At 41.6% G+C, this 27,605-nt stretch overlaps 1 protein-coding gene across 5 annotated transcripts in view; it reads right to left on the minus strand.

Moving 5' to 3' along the window:
* Positions 1–27,605, minus strand: part of MAPKBP1 (mitogen-activated protein kinase binding protein 1) — a 101,932-nt gene continuing 74,327 nt past the window's right edge. For 4 of the 5 annotated variants that reach the window (XM_071427327.1, XM_071427324.1, XM_071427325.1 and 1 more), the window contains 12 exons: positions 26,008–26,133; positions 19,450–19,598; positions 18,629–18,678; positions 17,849–18,085; positions 16,268–16,437; positions 14,517–14,662; positions 13,937–14,107; positions 12,962–13,040; positions 11,127–11,437; positions 9,440–10,351; positions 6,010–6,095; positions 1–5,000 (listed from right to left, as the gene is read on the minus strand). In XM_071427327.1, the coding sequence (XP_071283428.1) occupies positions 4,707–5,000; positions 6,010–6,095; positions 9,440–10,351; positions 11,127–11,437; positions 12,962–13,040; positions 13,937–14,107; positions 14,517–14,662; positions 16,268–16,437; positions 17,849–18,085; positions 18,629–18,678; positions 19,450–19,598; positions 26,008–26,133 (2,731 nt within the window). In that variant the 3' untranslated portion in view covers positions 1–4,706. The remainder of the gene's footprint in view (positions 5,001–6,009; positions 6,096–9,439; positions 10,352–11,126; positions 11,438–12,961; positions 13,041–13,936; positions 14,108–14,516; positions 14,663–16,267; positions 16,438–17,848; positions 18,086–18,628; positions 18,679–19,449; positions 19,599–26,007; positions 26,134–27,605) is intronic. The other variant, XM_071427328.1, reaches the window with a different exon arrangement.

The following is a 27,605-nucleotide window of genomic DNA, read 5'->3' on the forward strand; positions in this document are numbered from 1 at the left end:
GCGCAGTAACAAATGGTCACGTTTTTATTGAAACAGTTTAAGACACGAAGTACAAATGGATACAGAGTTAAAAACAGCTCCCGGGGGAGCCTCACAGTGCAAAAAACAAAAAAAAAACAAAACAAAACAAAACAAAAAAAAACACCAAAAAAAAAACAAAAAAAAAAAACCCAACCAACAAAAGGAATTTTAAATTCTTTTCCGAAATAATAATTAAAAAAAAAGACAAAGTATTATTTTGCCTAAAGCCGAAAGTATAAAAACACGCATTTATAAATAAAGCAGGAAGGGTTTTTTGTTTGTGTTTCAGAGGAATGAAGGAAAAGGGCAGTGCAGGAGGGGGACAGGGGTGAGGAGATGCCTGCCCTGCCCGAAGCGCGGGCGCAGGAGGACGCGCGGGGCGCACATGGCTTGTTCCGAGCGCGGCTGCCCCGCGCGGGTCCCCGTGTGACACGAGCACAGCCCCAGCCGCCCCATGTCCTTCATACGCACGACCTGAAACATGGGACACGCCGCAGTTACCCAGAGAAGGAACCACCTGCTCTCACGGGGGGCTGCTAGAAGACCTGTCTATCATTTCATGAGGTTTTTGTCATTTAGTGTCCTGGATGCTGCACATCCAACGGGCTGGGGAGAAGACACTGTATACATGCATGAATTTACCAAGGGTGTTTAAATACCTGTATTTCTTTTTTTCTTTTCCTTATATATAAGTATATACATATTCGTTCTTAAAAAATTAAGTTGGTATGTTTCTACTCCCAGAAAGAAACGTCCCAATTCCTCTGAGTCATGATGAAGTCTGAAAAACAGGTAGGCTGGGGAGGGGGCTGCTGTAAGGCCATGCCCCAGTCATCACCTGGGAGGTGGCATGGGAAAGGAGAGGACAACCTGAGAGAGGAGGTGGAAGAAAGGTGGATGCCCATACACACAGCTCCTGAGTGCTGCTGAGGAATGGGGAGGATGAAGGTGTTACCTGCTTGCAGCAGAAAATACAACAGTTTGCTGCCCTTTCAGGTTGCAGCCCTTCCTACTGTCCCAATTCAAGAGAGCCCTTAAACAAACTGAGGGGCTCCACAGGCAAAGCAGTACTATTTGCAAGATGGAAAAGAAACCTAAAACTTCTCATTTTGACCAGGAATGTTGGGTTGAAGAAGGGAAAATATATGTAAAGAGAATAGGTAGATCCAAATTATTTTTTCAGGCTTTATGTTAAACAAATAACTTATCGTAATACAGGTATCTTGCTGTGCCTATGCTAACACCCACATAAACCAGTAAGAGGGATCACAAACCATTAAGACGGATAGACTAAAATTTATTACCTCCTCCGACAAGCCTCTTGACTTCCCAGGCAGTTACCATTCATTATTTCTCTACCTGGCCCAATGGACAGCCTGTAGTGAAACATGTTCACAAGGTGCAAATGCAAAGCATTTATGCTCTTTTTGTTCTGTTAACTAGAGGTTTTAGGAATATTTCCTACTGCCAGCAATAGGAAGTTAGCAGGGAACAATTAGTTAGATCAGTCTTAAATTAAAAAGAGCAACACTATCCCCACACCCCTCTGAGCAACAAACTTGTGGCACCAGCATCTCCTTTACTGGGCTTCTAATCAATTCAAAATATCAAAGCCTTGAACAAGCAGCTCAGGACTTTGCCATTTAAGAAAAAAAATAGTTGTTTAGAGAACAGTTGCAAGAGAAGAAGCAAGAGGCTCAACAGAACATATTTAAAAACCAACTCCTTCCCATTCATCCTTCAATTACAGATCACCATCTCCAAGTCCTATATCTACTTTCCTGAAGCCTTTTGGTATTGTATCATTCACAGGTATTGGCCAAATGGTGTTCTACAGACCAAGATCATCTCTACTTCTACTGTTTTCCCGAGTCTCCTACATACACTGTTCTAAATTTATGTTAAACTACACAACCATTCTCCAACTGATCTACTTGCCCAACACTTTTCTCGCCATCATTCTGATCAGATTTTACCTCTGGTTTCCTGTATACAGCCATGATCCAAAGTAAAATCCATTCCAGGAAACAAAACCCACTCTGATCAGCTTAAAAATCAGATTTGCTTCACACAACTTATTTCCAAGGAGCTTTGTTTCATATCTCTATGCCAGGTTGGCTGGTTGTTGTCCTTTACTTTCATGGTCATTTCATTCTCACCACTTGGCTCTTCTGTATCATCTCTGACCTTTTTGTCACTACCTCAATGTTTAAATAATAAAATGGTATAAAATTGCACAAGGAAGTACTATAAAGGACCCTCAAACCATTATCAACAGTACCAAAATATAACTGGGTTCAAGGGGCTGCTATTTTTCCTGAGTGTCTTGTGGCCCCAGTACAGCAAGAAATTCCCTGTATACCAGGACATATGTTCACAGTCTGAAAGTGGAGGTACTGGTCACCTCAAAAGCAAGCTTGACCCACACTAACTCCCATCACAGACCCAACATGACTGTTATCACACATTCCACTCATGGCATCTCCAGCTCACCTTTTCACTGCCAGAAACTTCCTCTCTGGTTTCCAATTTGCCTTCCTTTGCAAAACCTGTCTGTGCAAGAGAAGCTGCCCATGGGACTGAGCACACCAGCTGATTCAGCAGAATACAGTGCAGAGAAGGGACTAGAAAATAACCCCTTTAAAGTTTCAGTACAAGCCCATGGAAGGAAAGTTTAGCAAGGACACCTGAAACATGATTAAGCAGATTTCAATTACAGGCAGAAGGAGCTCGAAATCTCTCAAAATGTTTCCCATACTGCAATGTCCTGAAGCACACAGCAGTGATCAGGCAGCAAACCTGTTAGGGGAGAGACAGAACTGCAGATTATCAGCCCTACAGTTACTCAGGAGAAACAGGTTGTCCTATGCCAGTCTGGCCAGACCAGCAGAAAAAAGGCTGCACCGCAGATCTGCAGTCACAGAAAGAGAAGTCAACAGACCACATTTCCAAGTGCCACAGTGTTTCAGAGAAACAGCAGCCAGGACAGTAAAATGAAAAAACCTGCTTCCACCCTGTAACCTCTGTAACCAAGTGATGCAGTCTGGCTGCCTCTGACTGACTTCCACAGATGGTAGCAGTCTCTCTCCCACCAAATTCTTGTTGCTTGCATTAGTTTTATGAACTCAGATTACACTGCTCTGCCTTAAAATAAATGCAAGACAGACTGGAGATGCAAGAAATAAAACATTTTGCGTATTTTCCCCTGTTGTTAGAAGGAGTGGGAATAAGGGAGAAGGTGCTGAAGAATTTCATTGGTTTAAAATTGTTTTTCTTAGCTTATATCATTGACCTAAAAAACATCACTGGACAATTTTAAGCCACAATAGACACAAGTTAGCAGGGGTTTAGAGAAGCTCCACAGGGCAAGAAGAATATTGCACACACAAATGCAAGAAGAGAAGATTCTATTTCTCAGACCAGAAATTCATTAAAAGCAAAGGGGCTAGAGGCAGGGGAAATGGAGGTCCTCACACCCCAAAATATCTCATTTGAAGTTCTTAGGAAATAATTTTGTGAGGGGATTTGAAATAGCTTTATAAAAGGTAAAAGAATCCCAGCTTTCTTGTGATGTAAATGTTCTGTTTTCATGTAAAGGCAAGGAGAAAACATTTTCCTATCACAGTGAAATGAACAAATGACACAGATGAGCCATGGCACTGAAGATCTCTCAATCCCATAGTGACACTGTATGAGATGGAAACCAGCTTTTCCATGTCACTTCTCCAAAAATAAATAGTAACAAAGTCAATATCCAATTCCTAATCATGAAAACTGGCTGAAATAAACTTTTGTATTGTATCTAAATCAAATTTTTTAAATGTCTGCAGAAAACCCAGTCTGAAGTATTCAAATTCCAGATTAAAAATACCACTGATGAATTCATAAAGTAATCTCCAAAGCATGGCCCAAGGGATACACAGCCTTTCCCTGGAGGTGAATGCAGATAAGATACAGTGTGGGGACTATTTTGACACAATAGGAAAGCAGACAGGGTTGTCATAACAACAGCAGGATTACTGCAAGGAACAAAACCAAGGGAGGAAAAGCAAGAACAGCAAGAAAAGATCTAAGCAGAGAACAGTTCATTAATTGCACAGACACTCCAGCCTGTCTCCCTGTTGGGGATTTATAATACAGAGATTGTTTCTCGCTGGGATATGGCAAAGGGACTGACAGTTTTTTTAAAGGACAAAGGTAACAGCCACAAACGTGGCATAGAGCAACAGTCAAGAGAAATAAATTAATAAATAAACCCATAAAAAGTCTGATTCTTGATTCTTATGAAGTCTTGGAGAGGAAGGGATTGGCTTCACATCAACCTTTGCTTTTAGTCAGCAGTTCAGAATTTCTTGGATAAACTGGATTTTCCCTGTATTTTTAGATGTCAAACATCCTGACCTCCTGGCTATGAAGAAATTTCAAGGCAATTTCTCCAAACTCCTCTTTCAAGACTTTGTTTAGAAGTCTTGGAAGTTGAAGACCATTGGGAAACAAATATTAAAACTGTGGCCAGCACATTGCTAAGAATTGGAACAAGTTGTTGGAGCCTGAGGAAATCAATTTATAAAGGTATCTCCACCAGCCCTAGACCAGCTGATGGTAGCATTGGTCTGAAGCTCTCTCCGTGGTCCTCTTCTTGCGATTATTTCTGTGTATTCACAAACACCTGAAAGCCACCCCTCTTAGAGTTTTTTGTCCATGCGTCGTTCCACAGCTTGCAGCAATAGCTCCGAGTACTGTTCCAACAAAGCGAGTGTCTGCTCATCTCCCAAACTCTTGGGACTCGGTAGATTGGCACCGCATCCCTCATTCAGTGGGCTAGTGTTATCTTGTGGCTTCACCGGTGCCTCCTTGTCTTTTGGAAGCTCTTCTGCATCCTTCAGAGAGTCCAACTCTTTCTTCATGGAGGAGAATGTTTCTGTCAGGAGGCCTGCTATTTTATCTTTGTCAGTAGAAGATTCCGTATCATTTAGTACCTGAAAACAAAGAGGAGGGGAAAACAAGGAATGCATTGGGGTTCAGGTAGAGCACCAAGTAAGCAATTTGAGCCCTTGAGGGAAGTAAAGCCATAAAGACTTGCAGACCAATCAAGTCTACTTTTCTTCAACATTTGAGACTGCCTATTTAGACATATAGCAGGACATGCATCCAATACTCCCTAGCTGCACAAAATCCACAGGCATTAGTCCAATAGGACAGAGATGGGAAGCACATTTTTGGGCAGCGTTCCCCTTATAGTGGGCTTAAGGAGGTAATGTGTTTCCCAGCGGCAGCACAGGGCCACAGTCTCCAGTCCCTCCTGTCTGCCAAATGCAGCTGGTCCCAGGAACAGAGCAAGGTCAGAGAGCTAATGCAAGTGCTGTGGCCAGAGCTGCAGAGGACCATGTGGCAGATGCTCACCATCAAAGTCTCACACTGATTGCAGGAGACCTGACAGATCAGTGGTAAGAAAAGGAACAAAGAGCTGTTATATTGCTCTGCATGTAGCTCTGGTATAGAGGTGAGAGGGACATGTGAACAGCTGCATGTTCTTCTCACAGCTGGATTCCCATGGTATCCCACATTTGCTAATCCTTTTCCCAGGCATCAAAGACAAAGAACAAATGGGGTAATAAAACTCAAAGCTCCTGTAATAGTTCATATCCCTGAAATAGTGTATAACCATTAATTAATTCCCTAATATCCCTTTGAAAAAGAGCATACTGTTATCTTCAGTTTACAGATAGGCTAAACAGACTGGAAACCTAATTAATTTGCTCAGAGTACCATAACAAACCATTGGAAAACCCAAGAACTGGAAATCAGGAGCTCCTGGTTCAAGTTGAAGGTGCAGTCAAGTGGACAGCCAGGCAGCTTGTGTCACTGAACACACAGTCAAGAGAACACCTTGAGGCAGCAAGCACTTACATCAGCGTAAAATGCCTGTGGGCTGTAAAGCCCAGCTACCATAGCAGAGTCCGTGTGTGAGGTCACTCAGTCACTCACCCTGCGGTAGAGGTGAAGGGCTCTGCGCATGCTGTCCTGGAGCTCGGACACCACGTGCTCACACTGCTCTATGCTGATGCCCAACTCTGGAGGGAAGAAAACATAAAAGCACAAGGTAAGGCACAGACACTCCACTATCCACAACCTCACAGTTTGGTAAGAAAACAGGCTTTTTAATGCATATCTGAAACATCTCACACACACAACTTATCATTCAATATTTAGGGCTGGTTTGAGCAAATTATTAAATAGGCACATTCTGTATGAACTTTCCTTCATACTAACTAGACATGCTGCTTGCTTCAAACACCCCTATTTTTCCAGTCTTTAGACTCTCCAAAGTCAGCAATGTTTTTCCTCAAATTGCACATTTTTTTTACAGTCACAGATTACCCATGTGATTTCCAATTACAATTAAAACCATGTTTGCATGAGGGCTTCCAGAGGCATGAGGGCCTGATCCAAAGAGCCTCTAATTTAGCTTCTACTTAGTTAGAAATCTACAAGCTTCCCCTCACACATCCTTCTGCACAGTGTATTAAAAGCACAGAGCATGATGGATTGTTCTGAATTATTGCAATTTTCTCTAGTGAGGACTGAGTTCCAGAGGAGCTGTGACAAGCAAACTCAGAACAGAATTGCATTGCTGAGCAACACATAACATACACTGGGGATAGACCATAATCCAAATCTAAAAAATAAAAGCAAGCAACTGAAGGACAGCATCTTCTGCCTGTCCCCATCAGATATTATCTCCAAAACATGAGTTGAAGGCCTGCAATCTTTTTACAATAAACACTTTCATGAGTTATACATAAACCATGAACAAAGACATAGACACACAAACACAATCTTCAATTTGCAAAGGCCTGGACAAAGGACATTCAACTTTCTTCAGTTACCCAAGCCCAAAATTTCATCACATTAGCACTGTAATGTCTGCAATTCTAAGAACACCATCTTTGAAAAGACTGGAGAGGACCTAAGCTAATTTTATTAATACATCTCGATGATGCATGAACAAATACAGCTAGAAAAACATCTACTTATATATAAACAAAAAACATCCACAAAGAACAAAAGGGCAAAAACAAATCCTTCCATCTGCATCCTTTGATCCTAAATCACCCATGGAGTCTGAGGACAGTGGGCTTCAGTGCAATCCAAGATTCTTGATTTCTGCCCCCCTCCTTTCCTCTTTATGTTTGAAACCCAGCTGTTTCTTCTCATTTCTCTTTTCTGGATTTCTCCTCTGATCATTGTTTTTATGCTGGTCTCCAGCTCTGGGAGGCTCCAGTCAGGAGAAAGATCACAAAACCTAATATAAATGCTTAAGTAACAGGCATTTTCTGCCTCTCGGGTGTGCAGAGCAGAGCTCTTCAGAAATCAGCAGAGAATATTAAACACAGCAACAGTACTAAGCACATCTACAGCATCTTAACTGTAGGTGTCAAAACACTTTAATAAGTACAATGAAGTCTTTTTATTTGCAGCTGTTATACAAGCGGGAAGTTGAAGGACAGAAAAATTAGGTGGAAATCCAAAGCTGCAGTGCAAGTCAGAAGCAGAACAAGTCTCTATCAACCCTACAGTTTTCATCTAAACTGCCATGTGATTCCCAGGAGCCACAGTGAGTTGTTCACAGCAATAGCCAACTTGGATCTAAACAGCTTTTCCAGCATCTACCACTAAAAATTTGGGAAATGTGGTCTGCAAGAAGCTTAAGACTGACAGCTGCCTACGGAGAAAAAAAAAATTGCGATCCACAGTGCTATATCATTCTAACTCACTAAAGGATGCTGTTAAATATGTTAAATATTCTGTCAGGGTGTGCTATGTCTTGGGAGTTGTTAAAAAAAAATAAAATCAATACTGAAAATCTTTATCTGTGCTACCTGTGTTAATTCTGCAAACTGACCAAAAACCATTTGCTATGTAGCCTGATTCGCAAATCTAGAAGAGAAAACTCAGCCTAAAGAGCACAGACAAGTAAAATTCTGCTGTAGAATGTGATTCCACAGCTTCAGGTTGCATCTGAAGCTAGAAAAAATCTCATCCCTGTAGGGGGAGGGTCTGAAAATTTCAGTTGCACTCACTATTCTTCAGAGCAGCAATGGTATGATAACTGCAGGTCCCTTGACAAAATATCACATTTCCTGTTTTACATAATAGTGCTTCAATCTTAAGGTGTTTGATCTCTCTAGAAATGCAAAAAGAAAAATAACAGTGCATCGAAACCAGATTAAACCTTCTGCAATGTTTCGGTGCATAAATATTGTGCTTAACCATATTGTGTTGCACCATTCCAATGAATGGTGTAACAGCCTGGCACCACAGAAGGCATCTATCACAGGATTACAGAGCTATCCCTTCTCAGATATGAGTAAGAACAGCATAACAAAAGGGATAAAAGCTGTATAGCCCCTTAAGGTAGAAGCTATCAGTGCAGTGGTTAACATTCAGCTTTCTAATACACAGCTCAGAAAGGTGTATTTCCTTTCTGATTGTGACACAAAAGAAAAACCTCAGGAGATGATGTGGAACTAAACAGTGCCCCAAACTCTGGAGGTTTTCCTGCCTTGGCGGGCAGGATTCCTGCTTCAATTTGAACTTATCTGCTAGTTTTCATTTGACTGAATTACCTTAAACTGAGACCTGTAAGAGATCTTAGAGCTGTTTTCAGCGGATGAAAGTTTTTCGTCTTGTATCTTTTTCTCCAAACTAAAGATAATCCAAAAATTAATGCACATTTTTTATGTTCAAACCCTGCACATACTCAGTTTGCAGACATGTCCTCAAAGCAGAGTGATAACAGCACAAAAACCTACTTGCTCTCACAGGTAGCTACAGCAAGGAGCTCACTTTCATGAACTTTATCTCATGGGAGAAAATTGTATGCAAACCTTTCTGGACCCTGCACACTTGCATATTAACAAAGGAAACTTCGAGCTGCCTGGCATAACTTCACTGCCAGTATTACCTGTGCTTGCTTGGTTCTGTTAGCACATGTTGGCCTGTACCTTCATTTGCTGGCCAAATGTGCTCCAAGAGGAGGGTGAGGAATGTGACCTACATACTTCAGGGGATTCCCAGCATATGAGCTTTCAGCATTCACCACAAAGAGGTTTGAGCCCCTAGAGGTAATTGTACAGCTAAATCACTAAAATCATGACAATTCTGAGGTCTACAAAACCAGGTAAGAAGGACTGTCAGACATAAGACCCGAGGAAATGGAAACTAAAGACTGAGAAAAAGATGTTAGATTGAAGAAGTGTCTCACCATTGAGGGGATGGTTTATGGAACGAGACAGGTGCAGACAGGACGAGACAGGCCAGAAGCTGGACGTAAAGAAATGTGATGGGATCGTGAGGCGGTTCACAAAGACAGGAGACAGAAGGGGGAAGATAAGAGATGGGTATCCATGCACACCTGAGACCTGTGCCGAGGCAGTTATAGCTGTGGGAGACCTGGGCCTGATGGGGTCTAGTGGGCAAAGTCCAGGTTGGCTGTCTAGTACACATGCGATGCCGGTGATCCGCTCCCTGCCCCTGGGCAGTGTGCTCTCAGGAGACCTTAGCTGCTGGCCCTCTGACACTTCCCTCAGTTTTAGACTAGTGACCCCTGGCTCATCCTGGCAATCTGTCCTCGAGACTGGATAATCCACTGGGCTCTCCTTAGCAAGCCCTGTTGAGACCTCTCTACCAGGAACGAGAAACCCAGCAGCTTGATTCTCCCTCTTGGAGGTTCGGACCTCAGGAAAAGAGGGTTTCTTTTTGGAGGCCCCAGCAGGTGACTGTGGAGACTGTGGCTCAAGCAGGGTTTTTGCTTTGGTAGTGGGTGAGAAGGAGGCCAGTGTGGGTCTATCAGGCAATGGCTTGGGAATGTCAAGAATCAGATGTGCTCGGTTTGATGATGCCAACTTGCTGTGGAAGGACTTGGGAGATGAGCAGTTTACAACTGGCTGGAGTGCAGGTTTCACTGGAACATTTTCTTTCACTGGCAGCTTAATCTTCTCAGCATCTGATGTGGAACTAAATTGTGTTTTCTCTGTCACTGGAGGGCTAGTCCTCCCATCAGTCAACATTTCAGTGGAGCAACCAAGGTACAGATTTTCCCCTACAGATATGCTCCTTGACATCTTAGCTCGGAAGCTGGTTGTGGGGTTCATGTAGGACTTTGGTTTTGCAGCCCTGACATCTTTGGCCAGCAGAGCTCCAGATCCATCCATCTTCAACATACTGGCTGATAACACCCTGCAATTGTTAGGTCTGGGATCCTTCTCAACCACCAAAAGAGTCTGAGGACGCTGCTTGGCAGAGGATATCACTCCTGGCCCCTTATCTGTGAAAATTAAACAGATAAACATACCAAAAATAGACAAGAGCCTGCAGTGAATTCCTAAATTGGAATTTAACATGGCTCAGCTCAGCCCCTGTGAGACGTGTTCAGGTTAGTATCACCAAGCCTCAACAGCTTTCTTTTTTTGCCATCCCTCATCCTGCTCAGACAATTCTGCTTTCCTCATGAGAGAGATTTGTTCTTAACATGTATGGTCAGAAGACCTTGGACCACTGTGACTCTTAAGAGAGAGGCCAGAAGAAGCAGGCAAAAACTGATATATGCCGTTGTGGTGATCATGTGGGTTTTTGGTTTTTTTTTTTGGTTTTTTAAACAAACTTATTAACCGTTATTGAGTTACTTGTTTCAAAAATAGAGTTATTTCACACAGTGGGCATGGATACAGTAAGCTCTCAGTTACTGCCTCTTCCCTCTTTCTCTCCTCCCCACCCTTGAGGCTTAGCTTGGAGCAACCACCCACAGCAAGGGAGAATATTTTTGCTAATACTTTATTTCACCCTTGCCAGTGCTTCTCCCACATATGTCAAACAAATATCAGACACTGATAATTAGAAGACCAGCATCTGCATGACAAATTAAAAATATTAAATAATATTTTAATTAATAATATTTAAAATATTTTCCCTTGACAGCCTAGGATTTAGAAGACATGTAAAGCCTGTAGCTCAGAATGCAGAAAGACAAGCTAAATTTAAAACCTCCACTGAGACGTCCCCATTTCATTCTCAGGTACCATCATTCCAATGTGTGTGCTTACCCTCATGCACGAGGTCATGCACTGACTGTGCCTTCCTCATGACTGCATTCACAGGCCCTTCTGGAAAGGAGGCAATAACCCGTCCAGGAGCCATACCAACTCTGCTGGGCTCCAAAGCTGATCTGCGCTTCTTCTGCATACAGGCAGCTCGATTTGAATTTACATTCTCCAGGAGCTGGCTGCTCTCCGATGCGTCACCAGGATGGCTGCTGTCATTTTTCAACAGGTTTGATGTAAACTGACTGGTCTGGGTTGGTGGCTCGATGGGCTTTGAAACCAGTGTCAGATTGGATGAAGAGAGTGACAGTTGTCTAAAGAACACAATAAAGAAATCCCAGTTAAAACAAGTAAGTGTGTTCCCCTGGATAGACAGGAACATGCATTAAGTTTCTCTGGAATTAAGAACTCCTCCCTGTCTGGACTTTTTTGAGTCAAAAATGCCCTAAGCTGTTACTACTTAATTCTACTCAACCCTGCAAGCTCTGGTCTTCAGGCACTTGACTAGAGACTGCAATCACAGATAGCATTGGGTTGCTGTTTCCAGGGAGGACATCATAAAAAGTGAAGACAAAAGAGAAGGAAAAATTCCAGGCATAGGAAAGATTGGGCAAAGTCAGGTCTTTTCTCTCAGCTCACCTTACTAAAATTTAAATCTTTTCAATTCTAAGATAACCCTAAGAGGAAGTAAATATGCTTTCCTAACATTATGAAAGCATAATGACTAGGAAAGCTGGTCAGTATCTTAAAGAGGAAAGCTTAATTTCCTCTTCCTCTCCATTTCAGACAAACACAGTGGGCTTACTTCAGAAAGGAGGCAACTTCCAATCTGGCATGTTTAAACAGCTGAACAGATTCAAAGCTCAGAGGTTTTCATAATCAAAAACTACCTCCCCTGTTACATCTTTACAGCATCAGTGACTTCCTTCACTCATCACTGCAGCTCTCCAGAAGCTTACACAATAGTTACCATTGGTTTTCTTCCCAAATACACACGAATCAGACTAAGAAGCATTCCTGACAGCAGCTACAGCAACTGAATACAGCAATAACAAACAAATTTCCCTACCATGCTGAATCTGGACACAGCTGGTGAACCTTAGAAGATGTATTCAAATCTGCTTAGTCCTATATGATGAAATTCCTTTGAACTAAGATTTTAGGTTGTCATTTTAGAGGAATATAGGAGTATTTGAGTGTTTTAAAAATTTATGAACCCAAATCAACAAAAACATTGACCTAATGCTTTAATTTTTTTTAATTTATTTGTTTTGTTGGGATTTTTTTTTTAATAACAAGGAAAACAGCTTGCAGAGGCCTTTTAGGGTTGAGGGAAGAATAATATCCCAGTGAGGCTTTTTGCGAGACACCAGAACACCCTGTGAAGGCATGGGACCAAGAAAAAAAGCTGAGTAAGAAAGGACTGTAAAACAAAGGAAAAGTTGACAAATCTACTTTCATTGTCCAAGCTGAATGAAATGCAAAAGAATAAACAGAGCATAAACATTGAAGAGAAAATTAGATTATTAGTAATTCCTCCAACTTAATCAACCAAGGCATTAATCATGAAACAATTAAGCACGTTGTTGAAAGAGGGAAAAGAACAAACAATAGTGTTACATTAGAATAAATAAAACAGCTAAAGTGATCCAGGATAACCTGTCCAAATCACAAGAGTCTGCAAGCAGCCTACCAAGGGCTGTGCTAACACTTTGCTGTGCCAAGGCACACCAAGGCCAGAAGTTTGTTCAGCTATTTTCACCCAGAACCTAGCACGAGACCTACTCATATTAGTATAAATACACAGACAGAAACACTCAAAACAAGCAGAGCCATACCTGAGAGCCGGGGACTGGGAAAGAAAGCGAGAGGAAATGCTGAGGGTTTCGGTTCTTTCCAGACTCCTACATGAGCCACCTAAAAATTTTGGTTAGAGGAGAAAGAAAAATGAGCAGTTTATTTACAGAGCATTCTCTGTAAATTTTCTTATCATAGAGACTATAAAGTGTTCCTTGATATCCAAGGGGATTTTTTTTAAGCTAAAGCCACAGAGAATGAAATAATTGTATTTCCTTTGCCTTTAGTGTTCTACTTAGATTACTCTGCCTTAAGCTGCTACTCTCCCTAAGGGTACGCCTCCTCCTTTTTTGCTTTCCTTTGTGTCCTATCCTGCCTATAGGACTGTGAGGCACTGGCATGAAGCAGAAAACAAACCCATCAAAGAGAAAAAAAATAAAAGAAAAAAAGAAAAAGAAAAAAAAAAAGAACCCGAAAAACTCACATAGCTATTGCTGCCTGTAACCATTATCAATTCTAAAAAGATATGCTTTATTCTGGAGTTGGTCGATAAAGACAAACCAGCTCCTTTGCCACTCTGATGTCTCCTCTTATTCTCCCTCTCCACCCAGCTTTTCAGCCTTTTCTTTTGTGACACTGGCTATGCCTTGATGCACCACTAGAGGCCACTGCGTGTCACCTATGCGGGACGAACGCGCCGTCAGTACCTTCTTTACAACAGGAAAAACCAGTCCGGGAGCAATGTAACAGCTCTGTAGGATTCCAGGGACAATACTTAATACAAACTGACACCGAGCCCAATCTCATCTACACAAATTAACACATTGGCCGATGAAGTTAACAGATGTTAACTCTTCTTTCAGCCTCTTACACTGTTTTTTCCATTTTTTCCCCTCTTCCCATATATACACACATCCATGAAAGCCTAGTGGAACTTAAAGCCTGTTTTGGTTTATACAGGGGAAAAGTCAGGAGTGACCTAACAAAGTCTCCCCCCTGAAAATATAGAGATGTACCTTTTCCATCAGTGTTGCTCAGGGTCCCAAAATGCTCCTTGAGGAACTTTTCTTGATCAGGTATCTGAGGAATTTCTCCCTCAGGCATGCTAGTACTCACATCCTCCTCTCCTTCTTCTCCCTCCAGGTCTGAAACACCATCTACGCTTAGAGGCTCAGTGCCTTCTGAATCTGGGAAAAGGCAAAAAAACCCCAGTGCTGTAAAAACTAAATCAGAGTAACATTAGCCAAATTTAAAAAAAACACACCAACAAAGATGCTAAATTGAACGTAGAATGTTAAAGTTGGTCAGCATTACATGCAGTAATTCTCTAATGTACTGTATCTTACAAACAGCATAGCCTATGGCATAATCAGTACTAAACCTGCCTCCTTGGCTAGTGAGGTAAGAGAAAGCCAAAGGTGCACAAGGAAAGAAGGAAAGTCCACCAACTCCTGCTTCTACAGTGGCTTCGTTGGGGTGTCTGTTCAAATGCCCCTGAGTCTGTACAGCAGTGCCAGTGTGACTAATAGTGTGACCTCAGATCAGCTCACTAAGAGCTCACATATAAATAAATACATTTATAATTTTGCATCTTACCTTCATTTGGATGGTCTGGGCTGGACAGACGACTGCTGCTGTAATCTACAGAGCAGGCACTGTCTGGACTGTGTTTGTCTGGGCATCCATTACTCTGATAACCTCTACATAGTTTCCCATGGGGCAATGCTTTTACCTGGAACTCACTACAAGAGAGACAGGAAGATACAACACTAGAAGACATATTTGTTTACATGTAAAGAAGCACATTTTAACTTTAATAAGGCCTTACCTGTATTAGTAACACCTTTTATTACAAATGTAAGGCTTTAAAGAGAAAGAGAAGTTGATTTCTCTCACCATAATACAGTATATTTTTTGCATTTCATTAAGCTTGGACATGGAAGTCCCAAGGGGACTGTCTGATTTTCTGGGTGTTGTCAGTTCCCATGATTACCAGGCACCAGCAGCACTCTGCTCTGGCTTGATTTCCAGCACAGGTGAGGAAAAAATGTAGAAGTTTACATGATGAAAAAGGGACTAAAACCAGGACTACACCTACAGGAGAGAAACTCCAGTCTGCCATAGATTTAAGCTCTAATACACTTTTTTTCCTATGTTCATGACCTGCTTCTTTGGGCAAATTCTGTGATGCAAAATATACAAGATTCTGGCTTTGAGAAAGACTAATTTACTGAAGAACATCATACAAAAATACAAACTTGTATGAAAGGGTTACTGATTTCTGTTGTGATTTCATGGAACTTATTTTGTCAAATGTCACCAGCACTGTTCTTTTGCCTGATGCCTAAGGACTTCCATTTTCCACTTTTTGGAATACTTTGGTTTCAAACGTACTCCAAGGCAAGTTAGGATGCAGAAGTCAATCAGCAGAACTGAATGGCAACTGCTCCTGGCAGCTCCCATACGCTGTAAACATTGCCATGCGTCCAGTCTGTATCCAACATCACTGGAGGGTCTCCCTTTCTTACATGATGGAGCAGCACACGAGTCTACTCTGTCCAAATGTTATCATCACAAAGTTAAAAAAGAAAAATAAGCTAGGCAAAACCTTGCAGCTTCAACTGCAAAATCTTGGCATGCACTCTTGTTTGAAAGTCTGTCTAAAGCTATCAGCCCTGCTCTCTGTAACATGACAGAAAACAAAGGAAATTAAGCAGCTACTAGCATCAGGTTAAGAGGGGAAGGGAAGAACAAAATTCAGGGAAGAAAAATAAAAGGGAGCACAGAAAAATTAAATTATGTAAAATTAAAACAGAAGAAACAGCAGAGGAATAAAAAAGGTCTCCACTGTCTCCAATGTCCTTTTCAATTCCATCTGTATTGAGCAATTCAGTCTATTTCCCACATAAGAGTAATCACACACTACGTTTACTAAATTCTTGCCCAATTTTCATAAATAAGTGTCCTGTCATTTCTGCTGGGTAGGCATTTCACTGCCACATATGTGTCACTGCTAGTGAGTTTTCCAGCTTCCAAGTTTTCCCTTGCTATTTTCAACCCAGATAAGGGAGAAAGCAAAAAGGCTACTCTCAAGTTGTTTACTCAACAAAAAAAAACTTGGAGGAGACTGCTAATGTGCAGTTCCCTCAGAGGAAAATTATTTTAATGGTGCCTTCTTAGTTTCATAGTTTCATATTCCTCTAGCATCCATCTGACACAAAACTCTCAACTAAACATGTCTGACATCAATTAGGCAGTAAGTCAAGTCATCAAAGTTACCACAGAAGCTGCAAGAAAACCAGAACAGAAACATCTGAGCCATGCACAGCAGAGAGCTTATTTTTAACCTGCTAGAGTCTGCGGGATGGATTTCATCTTGCTCAGGGTAGATTACACATTCCTCACTCTCAGAAGGTTCCAGTTCCTGAGAGAAAATCCCCTCTTCACAAGACACAAGCCGAATCACCTGGGGTCGTGCACAAGACCCATTATCTTGGGGAGGTATTGAGCTGCCAACCTGGTTTAATTAAAAAGAGAAAACTAGATATTACCAGTGTTTTACCTTACATCAGCAAGTGCTGTGCAGGGCTAGAAAGTATGCATTATAGCACAGAATATGTTCAGCAATCTGAGATCAGAAAACACAGCAATCCTACATCTTTTCTGTTCCTTATTTACTAAACTTGTCAGACTACTGCTGTACTTTTCTGGTTTGTTTCCTATTTGCAAAAGTTCTTTGGTAAAGTACTCTTTGATCACACATCAGGAGTGTAAGTCATGTGGCAGAAGGTTCTTCCATTACTTTCTATAGATTGATTGGACAATTCACAAAACAGGGCCATTTCAGCTCAAAAACCGAATTACTGCACACAACAATCTGAATCCTCTTCTCAGTCACACAGTTATAGGGGAGCAAAACTTCTAATGAAGCTAGGCACTGGACAGACTGCTGCTGGAAAATAGGCACTATCTTTCTGAGGATGAGCACTCATTACTTGCTGCGACCCATCAATACAAAGATCAAAGAGAATTTACACATCTAGCACAGCCAACACCTAAGGGCTTCATGTGAGCCACATTGCAGTGGTTACTGAAGTCAAGAAACTGCATTCCAGCAGAGTGAGGTCACAGGTTACCAAGTTTTTACACACCTGTGTTGTATTGCACTAAATAGTTTATTTAGTTGTTGTTTTGCACTGGGTGACGGGAAATTTGTGCTGAGTATGTTATATCACATAGATTGTTATTTCTCCTCTCCCATCACATGGTCTTTCCCTCATGCACCCCTCTGCTATATCCCCTGGTGGTCTGGCCCCTGGTTACCCCTCCCCTCGCCCCTCCTCAATGGTATCCCATTGGCCGAGGTCCTCTTTCCCCGCCCCCCTCCTCGGGTATAAAAGTCCACCGCAAGAAGGGCACACCTTCCTTCCCACGTGGGTGGTCGCTGGAACCAGAAGTGTCCCTTCCCAAGCCAATAAACAGGACACTCATCCCCGCATGGAGAAGAGCGCTTCTTGTCTTTTACTTGGTCCATGTAAGACCGTGTGGGCCAGGGTCCTAGCTAACTGGGCTAGACTCATACAACAGCCCGAGAGACACAGATTCTTACACACCTGTATCTCCAAGCTCAACTTCTCAGCTTGTTTTTGACCTAAATATTCAAAGAGCTAAAAGAAAACATGAGGTCTTCCTGCCATTGAAGGAAAACCTTGACCCCATACGATCTCTGCGATAAGACAGCAGAATCACACATTGCAGGAGTATGAATTACAATACAGTTATCTAATAAGGTACCTCAAAAGTCATTAGAAGACCTTTAACAATAAAAAGAGTGGCCTCAGGTAGTAATAAATGTAGGTAATAACAAATAGATGCAGGACAGATGCACTCAGAGTGGGTTCCCCTCCTCAGAGCAGTACTGCCCTTACTTTGTTGACGTGCACAGGAAGGTCAGTGTGCTCTTCTCTGTCGTCCCCATTGCTGTTTTGGGACAGCGAGTCTCGGCTTGGAGAACGGGAAACAGAGAAGGACTCCAGCTGCCGCAGGTCAAGCATGGATTTCACTGTCATCTCTATGCTGCTGCTGGGCTGGGACCAGCGGCCACGCTGCCGGGGTACCTTGCTCATCGGTGCCTCTGAGCGCTGGATTGCTGCTATCTCTTTGGCCTGAGGGAAATTAAAACACGGAGTTTCTTAGAGACTGAGCTTGGCTGATGGAAAAACAGGATAAAAAAACCACAAGAAACACAGAAAAATATATTTATGTCCATCTCAATAAAAGCCTCAAAACTGTCTAAAAGACAGCCTGAAAGGCACCTTTAATCATAAAGCATCAAGTGAAAATGATTCTTTTGTTGCTGCTTCTTGCACAGTCGAACAGTTAAATGTCTTGCTCAGATCCAAGTATATGAACAGCTTCAGCACCACATGAGATTCAAATCAAAAATGAAAAGACAAAAGCATAACATCTGATGGAAGAAGACTGATATAAAAATCCCAAGCGCAGCTCTAGACTCCAAACACTTTAGTCTCTTAAACTAGGCTCTATTTTACCATCTCTAAATCATTCTTCAGAGAGAAGCTTCTCAGTAGTTTCCCACCACAGCTGCACCTTTCCCACACGTGCAAATGCAGATTTTAATCTCTCTGGGAATTTCTCCTTCAGTTTCCTTGTAACAAGAAATACAGTCTGAAGGTTTAGTAACTCACCCTCCTCATTTCCCAGTGGGAAAGGCTTCTTGAGAGGGTAAGGTCTGGATCTGCAAAGGTAAAGAGATATGCACCTAGTTGACATCCTGGCCAGCAGTCCCGCTTTTGAACAACCTCTTACTTCATCTTTCAACAAAGATGAATAACTTTTGAACAACCCCTTACTTCATCTTTCCTATGCCTTTTGAACCACTGTCAACAGATGCTTTCCCATTGACTACCCAAATCATTGTACCAAAATTTTAATAGAGACATACAGTTTTATGTAAGATTTCCATTGAATCAGCAGACCACTGCAGAACACTTGCCACAGTGCAGTGCCCTCCCAAAAGCTTGGGGAAAAAAAAAATCTGCTCCAATACACTGTACCATCTGTGGTAAAAATACATCAAATTAATAAACGCAATCTCTACTGTAAGTTTTATCAGACATCTCTAAAATCCTCTCTTTTGAGGCGATCTCTTGATCTCTTTTGATTTCTGCAGAAACCAAATATATTTGGTTTCTGCAATATTTTAATAGCTTGTAGACCCCAGCACACTGAACTAATTCAAAATTTCTTCAGCCAGTTGGAACTAGCAAGAAACTTGCCAATTTAACAACTGAATTTCTAGACAGAGAACTCTGAATTGCACCCCTCTTCAGATGCAGGAATGAGCAGCTCCACATTACCCATTGGTATCTATCCATACGCTTCTGCTTTGGCCTCTCTCTTTCTACCCATACCGTGTTATCCCTAAGCCAGTGTCTCTCATCTTGTCCTCCCTTCACATCCATGCCATTTTCCTCCAGCTCTGCTCATGTCCCTCTAGCATTTATACCTGAGTCTCTCTCAGTGTTGCAGTTGGACTGAATATGGAAAGACTGCAGCCCTCGTAACTCATCTTCATCATTGCCTTCATCTTCACCATCCTTATCGCTGTCTGATGAGAGTGCAGGCACAGAGGACAGGGCAGAGATGGACTCATGCCTGGAAGGCAGGAATTAGAAGGAGTATTATGGTTCATGCACAAACTGCCCACCATTTCAATCCTTACACCAGTTCTCCACCTTATCTCCATCCATATTCAGGAGGCTGCCTCAACTCTCTCAAAGAGCCTTGCACAGCCCACCTCTGAGAAACAGGGCAAGCTAAGCCCTGCACAGAGATTTGCAGACCCTGCCACAACAATGTTCTCATACACGTGGAAGGTTGACAGAAATCAGAAGTAAACAAGTGTGAGAAAGCCAAATGGAATGAAACTGGGCCTTCCATTTCAGACACTGCCAATTGATAAGGTCAAGATGGTAGATTATATTTGAAAGGCAAATATTTTTCCCACCCTTAAGCATTTCTTCTCTGGAACTGATTTACACATCAAAAATATCAGAGATAGGCTCTGTTTGAAAGTAATTTGATTTATGGCAAATTATCCCATAAGAGACAGGTTCATTTCCAGGATTGCTCCAGGCAGACCCTGAAGGCACAGCCCACACACTGTAAGAGCACCATGCTGACTATTTTAACTTTCAAGCACAAGGATCATGTAAAACGTATCTTGCGCCGATCTTTGGTTTAAGTCGATCAAGGCAAGTTTTACCACACACACCTCAGAGGCACTTCCAGCATAGAACTGCCACCACCAATCAAGGACACTCAATAACATCAAATTTCACTCTCCCTCTTTCTTCTCCTCTTCCCTCTCCTGTGCTCATTCCTTCAGTCCACAGAATCAAATGAACAAATAAACTTTTAGACAATAATTGAAGAAAGAAGAATCCCCAACAAATACATTTGAGTAGCCCCCACTCCATGGCCTTGAGCTAGAGTGCCAAACTCATCATAAGTGACATTTATAGGATATCACTGGTGAGTGTTGAGTGCCAAGCATTATTCATGAAATAAAAATAGCTCATCCACCAAATACAGAGCAGTCTGGCGAGGGATCAACTTCCCCTGCAGCTGACAGATCACAGGCAGTATTAAAACATGCTAAGAAGCAGTTAAAGTATTTTAATCTTTTCTCTTCCTGTGTAATGGCAGAACATCAATTTCCATTTCATTATGAGTAATAACATTTCAGATGAGCTTTGAAGTGTTCTGGCAAAAAGAAAAGTGAAACTGACTGTAGCCTGCAGGGTTCGCAAGTGAAGAAGTTTCATTTTAGTCATCCACATCTACTTTTGAAATTTGAGTTTGTCAGTCTCTTCATCTTTTCTACTGTCTCCTTGTATGCTCATCTTGTCACTCTCAGGTTCTTGTGTCTAAGCAGGGGAATCCTGACAAAGCCCAAGCACCCCAGTATGTCTGAGGTTATGCCATGTTTCATCCTATGATATATATTAATTACATTTATTCATGGTAGGCAATATTAACTTCGTATCAGTAACTTTGATAGCATCCTTCTGCTTGTGTTCATCATGGTTGTTTGAGGAGTTTATTAGGACAAATGGATTGGATTATTAGACCTTTAAACATCTAGCTGGTTGAATACCTCACAATGATGAGGTGATATGGCAAGGCAAGATTATGGGTTTGCCAATCTCCTATGTGTACTGTCATTGGTTTAAATGGAGAAGGGAGGATTGCCATCTGTGTGGTTCATGTTACAAATAGAAAGATGACCCCTTTCCATAAGATGGTGACTTAAAAAATTGGTGAGGGGAGAGGGGAATAGTATGTTCCAGTGTCCTTAAAGTAGCAGAGTAAGAGAATGCAAAACATATTTGGAAGTCAGATGGGTTTTTTCATACTTCACAGGAAGTGATAAACAAGTTAAGAAGTAACATATTTGATATAAACATAAGGTCATCTTGCATTATCCCAGCAAAAATTCATGCCCCTCTTCCACATCCTTTTTTTTACAACTCAAGTATGCTTTTCAAACTCAGTTCTGTAACTTGAAGGGAGACAGATGAATGAATGATATTTTCAAAATGATCTTAGGTCCGTGACTTGAAACTGAGGTACTCCTGAAATGAAAACTAGCTTCACAAGGTCTTGAGTGTTTTAACTATTGTTCTTGCCCAAGTCAACCCTTCTATTCAGACTTCATTAATTCTCTTTTCTTTCCCTGCCTTCCCTCATGTACTGTGGATTTTCTCCTAAGCTCCCTGTTGCACACATCTCCTCAATACTCTTCCTCAGTTCTTTTTCATGCTTCAGTGGGAGTCAGTGTAATGTACAGTGAGTTTTCAAGCACAGAAGCTGTTTCCAAACAAGCACAACATGAGAGCATTTTGAAAATTAAGGAGTAAGACTTCTGGGGTTTGCTGAATTCCTCCCAAGAGCCAAACCCTAAAGCATCATTATACCAAAATGAATGTTTGAGAGCAACTATTCCAGAATAGCATGTACAGACATGTCCAATTCTCAAGATCCATGTGACTCAGAGCAAGTGTTTCAATTGTAATTGTTCATCTTTGCTGAGGAAATATCCCATTCTAGTATCATAGAATCACAGAATCATTAAGGTTGGAAAAGACCTCCAAGATCATCAAGCCCAACATTTGACTTAGTATCACCATGCCCAGTTAAAGCATATCATGGAGTGTCATGTGTACTCATTTTTTAACACTTCCAGGGGTGGTGACTCAACAATTTTCCCTTGGGACCCTGTTCCAATGCTTAACCACTCTTTCAGTGAAGAAACTTTTCCTAATGTCCAACATGAACTTTCCTTGGCACAACTGGAGGTCATTTTCCCGTGTTCTATTGCTAGTTGCCTGGGAGAAGAGGAAAACTCCCAGCTCATCACAACCTGGATCTTGTTCTATACAGGTCAGCAGTGCCAGTTGCTCTTCAGCTCCCAGTTTTTGAAGGGTCAGACAGTGAATGGAAGGGAAGGACCTTAAATTAGAAAGTCTTCAGTACACAGTATAGACTTAAAAGTGCCACACGTCATTATGGAGTGCTAGTATTCAGACATGTGATAATAGGTACTCTGTATGCTTTTGTATGATCTGAACCCAACCCTGTTTTGCTTTCTCAAAACAAAACAAAGCAGACAAGAATGGCAACTATCCATTTAAAGAGGTATGTCATCAGCATTCCCACTCTGATCTTGTGCTACTTAAACCCTCAGCTTTAGGGATGTATTTATGAAACTGTAATATCCTGGGTGGTAGGTATCACCAACAGATTATATCCTCCTGCTTCCCCCTCAAATGCTGAAGTGTTTTAAAAGGAAAGTTGTTCTGCTTTTCCCCACAGAAGGATCCCAGTGCACTGACTTCAGAGTTTCCCGAATGTTACAATTGCACTAGTTCACCACAGACTAAGGCACCATTTCTGATAAGGCATCAAGAGCCTGCCCCATTCTAAGCCCTGGAAACAACACAGCTTTCCTGGACTGGACAAGACCCACCGAGAATTTGATAAGGAGCTCTTCTTTGCAAATATATCTGACAGCACGCAGTATTTCTTCAGTGTACACATATAACTTTTAGACAATTTAATTGGGATAACTTTTTTTCTCCTGCTATTTATACTAAAGAGTCAAGGAAAGCCACAGATAAACTGATTTTTAAAACATGACTATAAGCCCTGCAAACATTCCACAGTAAAATCAGCTTAAAACTTGAGACAAGATTTTCTAAACTATAAATGCATATTTGAATCAAAACCAAAACCCTACTAAATGGCCTTTACAAGATTCCTTCACTGAAAATATAAAAGCCTTAAAACCAAAAAGTACCAGCAATATCAACTGAGTACAAGTTCTATTATCCCAGACTATCAAAGCTCCTCATGTTCAGGAAAAAAAGCACACATCTGCAATTACCACAACCAAAGGTAGAACTCAAAGGCTCTCAGGCACACTATGGAGAACTGTGGGTCTAACAGGTCAGAGCAATTCCAAGGTAATACAATGTCTCATAAAGGTGAGTCAGAGAAATCATTCAGAGGAGACACTTTAGTCTCTAAAAACTATTGGAGGGACTGAAAATGCTGGGACTCTTCAGTTCAGAGAACAGGTTGGATAAAAAGAGGTTATGAAAAAGGTTTACAAAACCATGGGCACTACCAATAGCTGGCTGCAGAACAAAAGATCACCAGAGCTCACAATATTCAGAAGCAAACTTCAGACTTTCATGAAAACCAGTAGGAATGTGCTTTAACAGAGACAAAAAAAGTCCTTCTTTCCACAGAGAGCAGTGAACTCTAGGAACCTGTCACCAAAGGAGGCTGCAGAGGCAGACAATATTATGAAGCTCAAAAAGAATTTATACAAACTCAGTGGACAATTGGTCCATGTGCAGATAGTAAAGGAAAAAGGTAGAAATGTACCTCCTAACATCCCTAATGTAAAAATGGAGCATGAGGAAATAGACCACAAAGGTTCATACAGCAGGTCCCACGGAGTTTCTCACTAAATAGCATCTTCCATTGCCAGGGTCACAGGCAGAATGCTGGGCTTTGTGGAACACTGGTTTGACCCAAAAAGGCATCTTCTGTGTGTTTACACTGCTGATGTTACTCACCTGTGTCAATTCCTGCCCTGACAGTTGCAACTGGATAGACTATCCTGAATTGGAAATCTTCATCTCCCATTGTCTCCTCAGACCAATTTTGTTACCCCAGCACTATTTTGATTATTCATCCTGTAATACACCCAATACCATGATAGTAACCAGAATGTGTTACTTCCCCCACCAAATTCTAGCAAGACTGTTCTAAAGAAGATCTAGTAGAACAAATGACTTATCACAAGGCAGGCAGCTTTCTCATACTACTGCCAGTCTTTTGAGACAACAATTTTACACCACAAGTTGCAACTCAACTCTTTACTGCAACCTATACAGACAGGCTTTGGAAACAATCAGAACAGGTACAATCAAGGACACCTAGAAAACAAATCTCACTCAAGTTCATTAATTTTTCTTCTCCCACCTCAATAATGCTGGTCCACTAGGCTCTTCTTCCATTGTCAGTACCAATCCAAAATGCTCTGGGAATTATGTCTTTGCTGATCTCCAATGACCACAGCAGACAATCAAAACTGAAAACAAGCTTTCAGAGCTGACAAGTAGATTGCAGGCTTGCAAAGAGGCTACCAAACAAGTTTACTGAAGTTCTGGGCTTGGCGTGGCCCTAGCACCGCCCTTCAGCCAGCGTCTGTGATGGAAACAAGTATCACCTCACAGGAACAGGGCTGGGATTATCTGTCACAGGCTGAGCCTTGGTAGGGTAAGGCTGCAGCTGCTGGAATAATAGAGAGACGGCTATAAAAAGCACATTGCTTGACAGATCCAGAACTTTGGCTAGAAAAAGGGCTTCCTGAGTTTTCCCAGTATTGTTACTAAAAGCACTTACCAGACAAGACTCGCTTCAGGAATGAGCAGATCAAGACTTTCCAAAACAAAACTATGTAGACAGACTTGTTACAACATTGCTTCCTCCCAAAGGGAGTGGGAAACTCCTCGTGACACTCAAAAACAGTGTGGTAATTCCTCCAGTGCCTTGGTACTTTTATATCCAGAACTCCATGTGTAGTCATTTGGGACATAGGAACAAAAATATCTGCATTTACCCTTTTTTCCCCCCCTGTGATCTCATAACAGGTTGGTCAGGACTCTCCCCTGCATTACTTACAGTCCAACTAGTCTCAGTTACTTACAAACTACAGGAAAATCAAACACATTAGACTAATAATCAAAAATACCATGTCACCTTGTTCTGTTTAAAAACAGAAGCACCACTTTTAAAAGAAAGGTCACTAGATAAATTTAGATCTATTCCACTTGTAGGCTGCAGTAATCTGTTTTGAGATATGTTGTTTACCTAGCAAAAAATAATAATATTATTCAGCTAGCAAGAGCATTTCCCATTTAATTTATTTTTGTATTTATTAGTCATATTATAATTATTTTAGCTGAGTTTTTCACAGCCTCCAGAAAATAGTTAACAAAGAAACAGCAAAAGTGTAAGGACTTTTTTAGAATTATGATCAACATAGTCAGCTCATAGAGCTCACAGGTATACTTCAGTACTGACACCACAGAAAACAGCCTTCAAGTTGCATTCAGCTTAGATCTAAAGAACTTTACTCATGAAGGATCACAGCTTCCCTGCTGGAATTCTGTGTACCATCCTCAGTATTCCTAGGTGAACTGCTTAATAAAGTTTCTGACCACATCATTAAACTAAATTAAGATACAAGAGGCATTGCATACATATTGCAATCAGTGAAGCACACTAAGTTTGTCTGGAAGATGCCAGTCTGGTTTCTATATCCAAAGGAGGGGGGCACAAAACCAAATTCAAAAGAGAAATAAGAGAACTTTTGGAAGAACACTATCAGTGAAGACAGCAAAAACCTTACAGTTGAATCCCAGTGCCACACTTTCACATTCCACCCTACACAGCCAGCCACCTGTTCTCAGTCTGCTCTGCTCACCTCATGAGTCCAGCTGCCTTGTGAGGAGGAGACTTCTCTGCCTGCTTCCCTCTCTGTTTCATGTCTGACAGTCGCTGCCGCATGTTGATGGTCATCTCTGAGCTCAGACGCCAGATGAAGATGCAGCTGAAAGAGAGAAAGGCGAGACTGGAATCAAGTCTCAGTTCAGTTTATTGATACTAATTCCTATAATTCCTACTGCAGAGACAAACAAGAGCCCTTCTGTCTGTGGCAGAGGCACACGCAGAAACAGCTTCACAGAAACTCAATCCCATCACAAGCCTCATGATGAAAGGGTTAAACCTGCCTGTCAAAGCCTCCCTGTGAGCGAGAGCAACTGCAGAGATATTTACACAGACTCATCTCTGATCCTATACCTTTTTTGACTGTCTGGCCAGCTGCTGAAGGAAATGCTCTAACAAGTCACTCCATGGTCAGCAGGATAAGTGGAGCCTACAGATGTCCCTTGCATCCTCTAACAGTGGCTAAGCTGAAGTCTCTGACTGCCCCTACCCTCAAAGGCAAGGCCTTCCTAAAGCCTACCATCCCATCGAGTCTCTGTGCAGTACTAACAGTTAAGCTCATGTGGGAGTACTTTTTGCAGCAGGGTGCTTCTAATATTTAACTTGGGACTCCCTACAGTGAGTAGGGACACTTGCACAGAATTTACATAGCCATTAGCTCAGCTGGTCAGAGCACAGTGCTAATAACACCAAGGCCATGGGTTCAATTCCTGCATGGGCCACTCATTTCAAAACTGGATTTGATGATCCTTGTAGGCCCCTTCCAATTCAGAATGTTCTGTGAAGTATTCTGTGACATTTGACTGAATTTGGTCAGTGAACTCAAGAGAGAAAGAAACCAACAATGCGGTCTTATTTCAATAATTTCATCAGAAATTCAGTTTAAATAAATATTCCTCATCACATTAAAGAATACTGTATCTCATCTTCAGCTATTAGAAAGTAAAATGACCAGCACTGTCTTTGAAATTTAACCTCAGTGCTAACTAATTCTTTTCATCTCAGTCATCTTTCCTGTCTAGCTGGGTATACCTACACTGATGTAGAAACAGAGATGGTGCTTTGGCTATCACTTATAAAATCTTGCATCCTACTTTGGAATCCAAAGAGGATTTAATTCAGTTCTTCAAGACCCATCAGTGCAAGTATACTCATGGGTACTCCAATACACAGAAGATTTTTTAAGGACTGGCTTTTCCATCTTTCTTCTTAGCATGTAAACATTAATTTGCTTTGCCATTTTGAGCAATGACCATGAACTTTGGTCTCCCTGACCTGAGGCAAATGTCAAAAGTGTCAGGATCCTGAATTCCTGAATCTTCATTTTTTCTCTCTCATGAAAAAACAATTTAAAAGGTTTAAATTTCCATATCACACCAAAAAAAAAACCCATAATAGCATCTTTGCAGTCTGTGGAGATTTTAAGGCAAAACTAAAAATTCCCTTCTTGTCCCCAGTACCATGCTCAGGAGCATCACTCCCAGCTACTGAAATCACATACAGACACTGCATTGCCAGTGAACACACTCTCATCCTCCCACTGGAGCTTTTCAATCAGGAGAAAGGGGTGAGGCA

The sequence above is a fragment of the Agelaius tricolor genome, unplaced genomic scaffold (assembly GCF_023055355.1).
Source record: "Agelaius tricolor isolate 1412-34295 unplaced genomic scaffold, bAgeTri1.0.p SCAF_5, whole genome shotgun sequence".
In the NCBI taxonomy this organism is placed as follows: Eukaryota; Metazoa; Chordata; class Aves; order Passeriformes; family Icteridae; genus Agelaius; species Agelaius tricolor.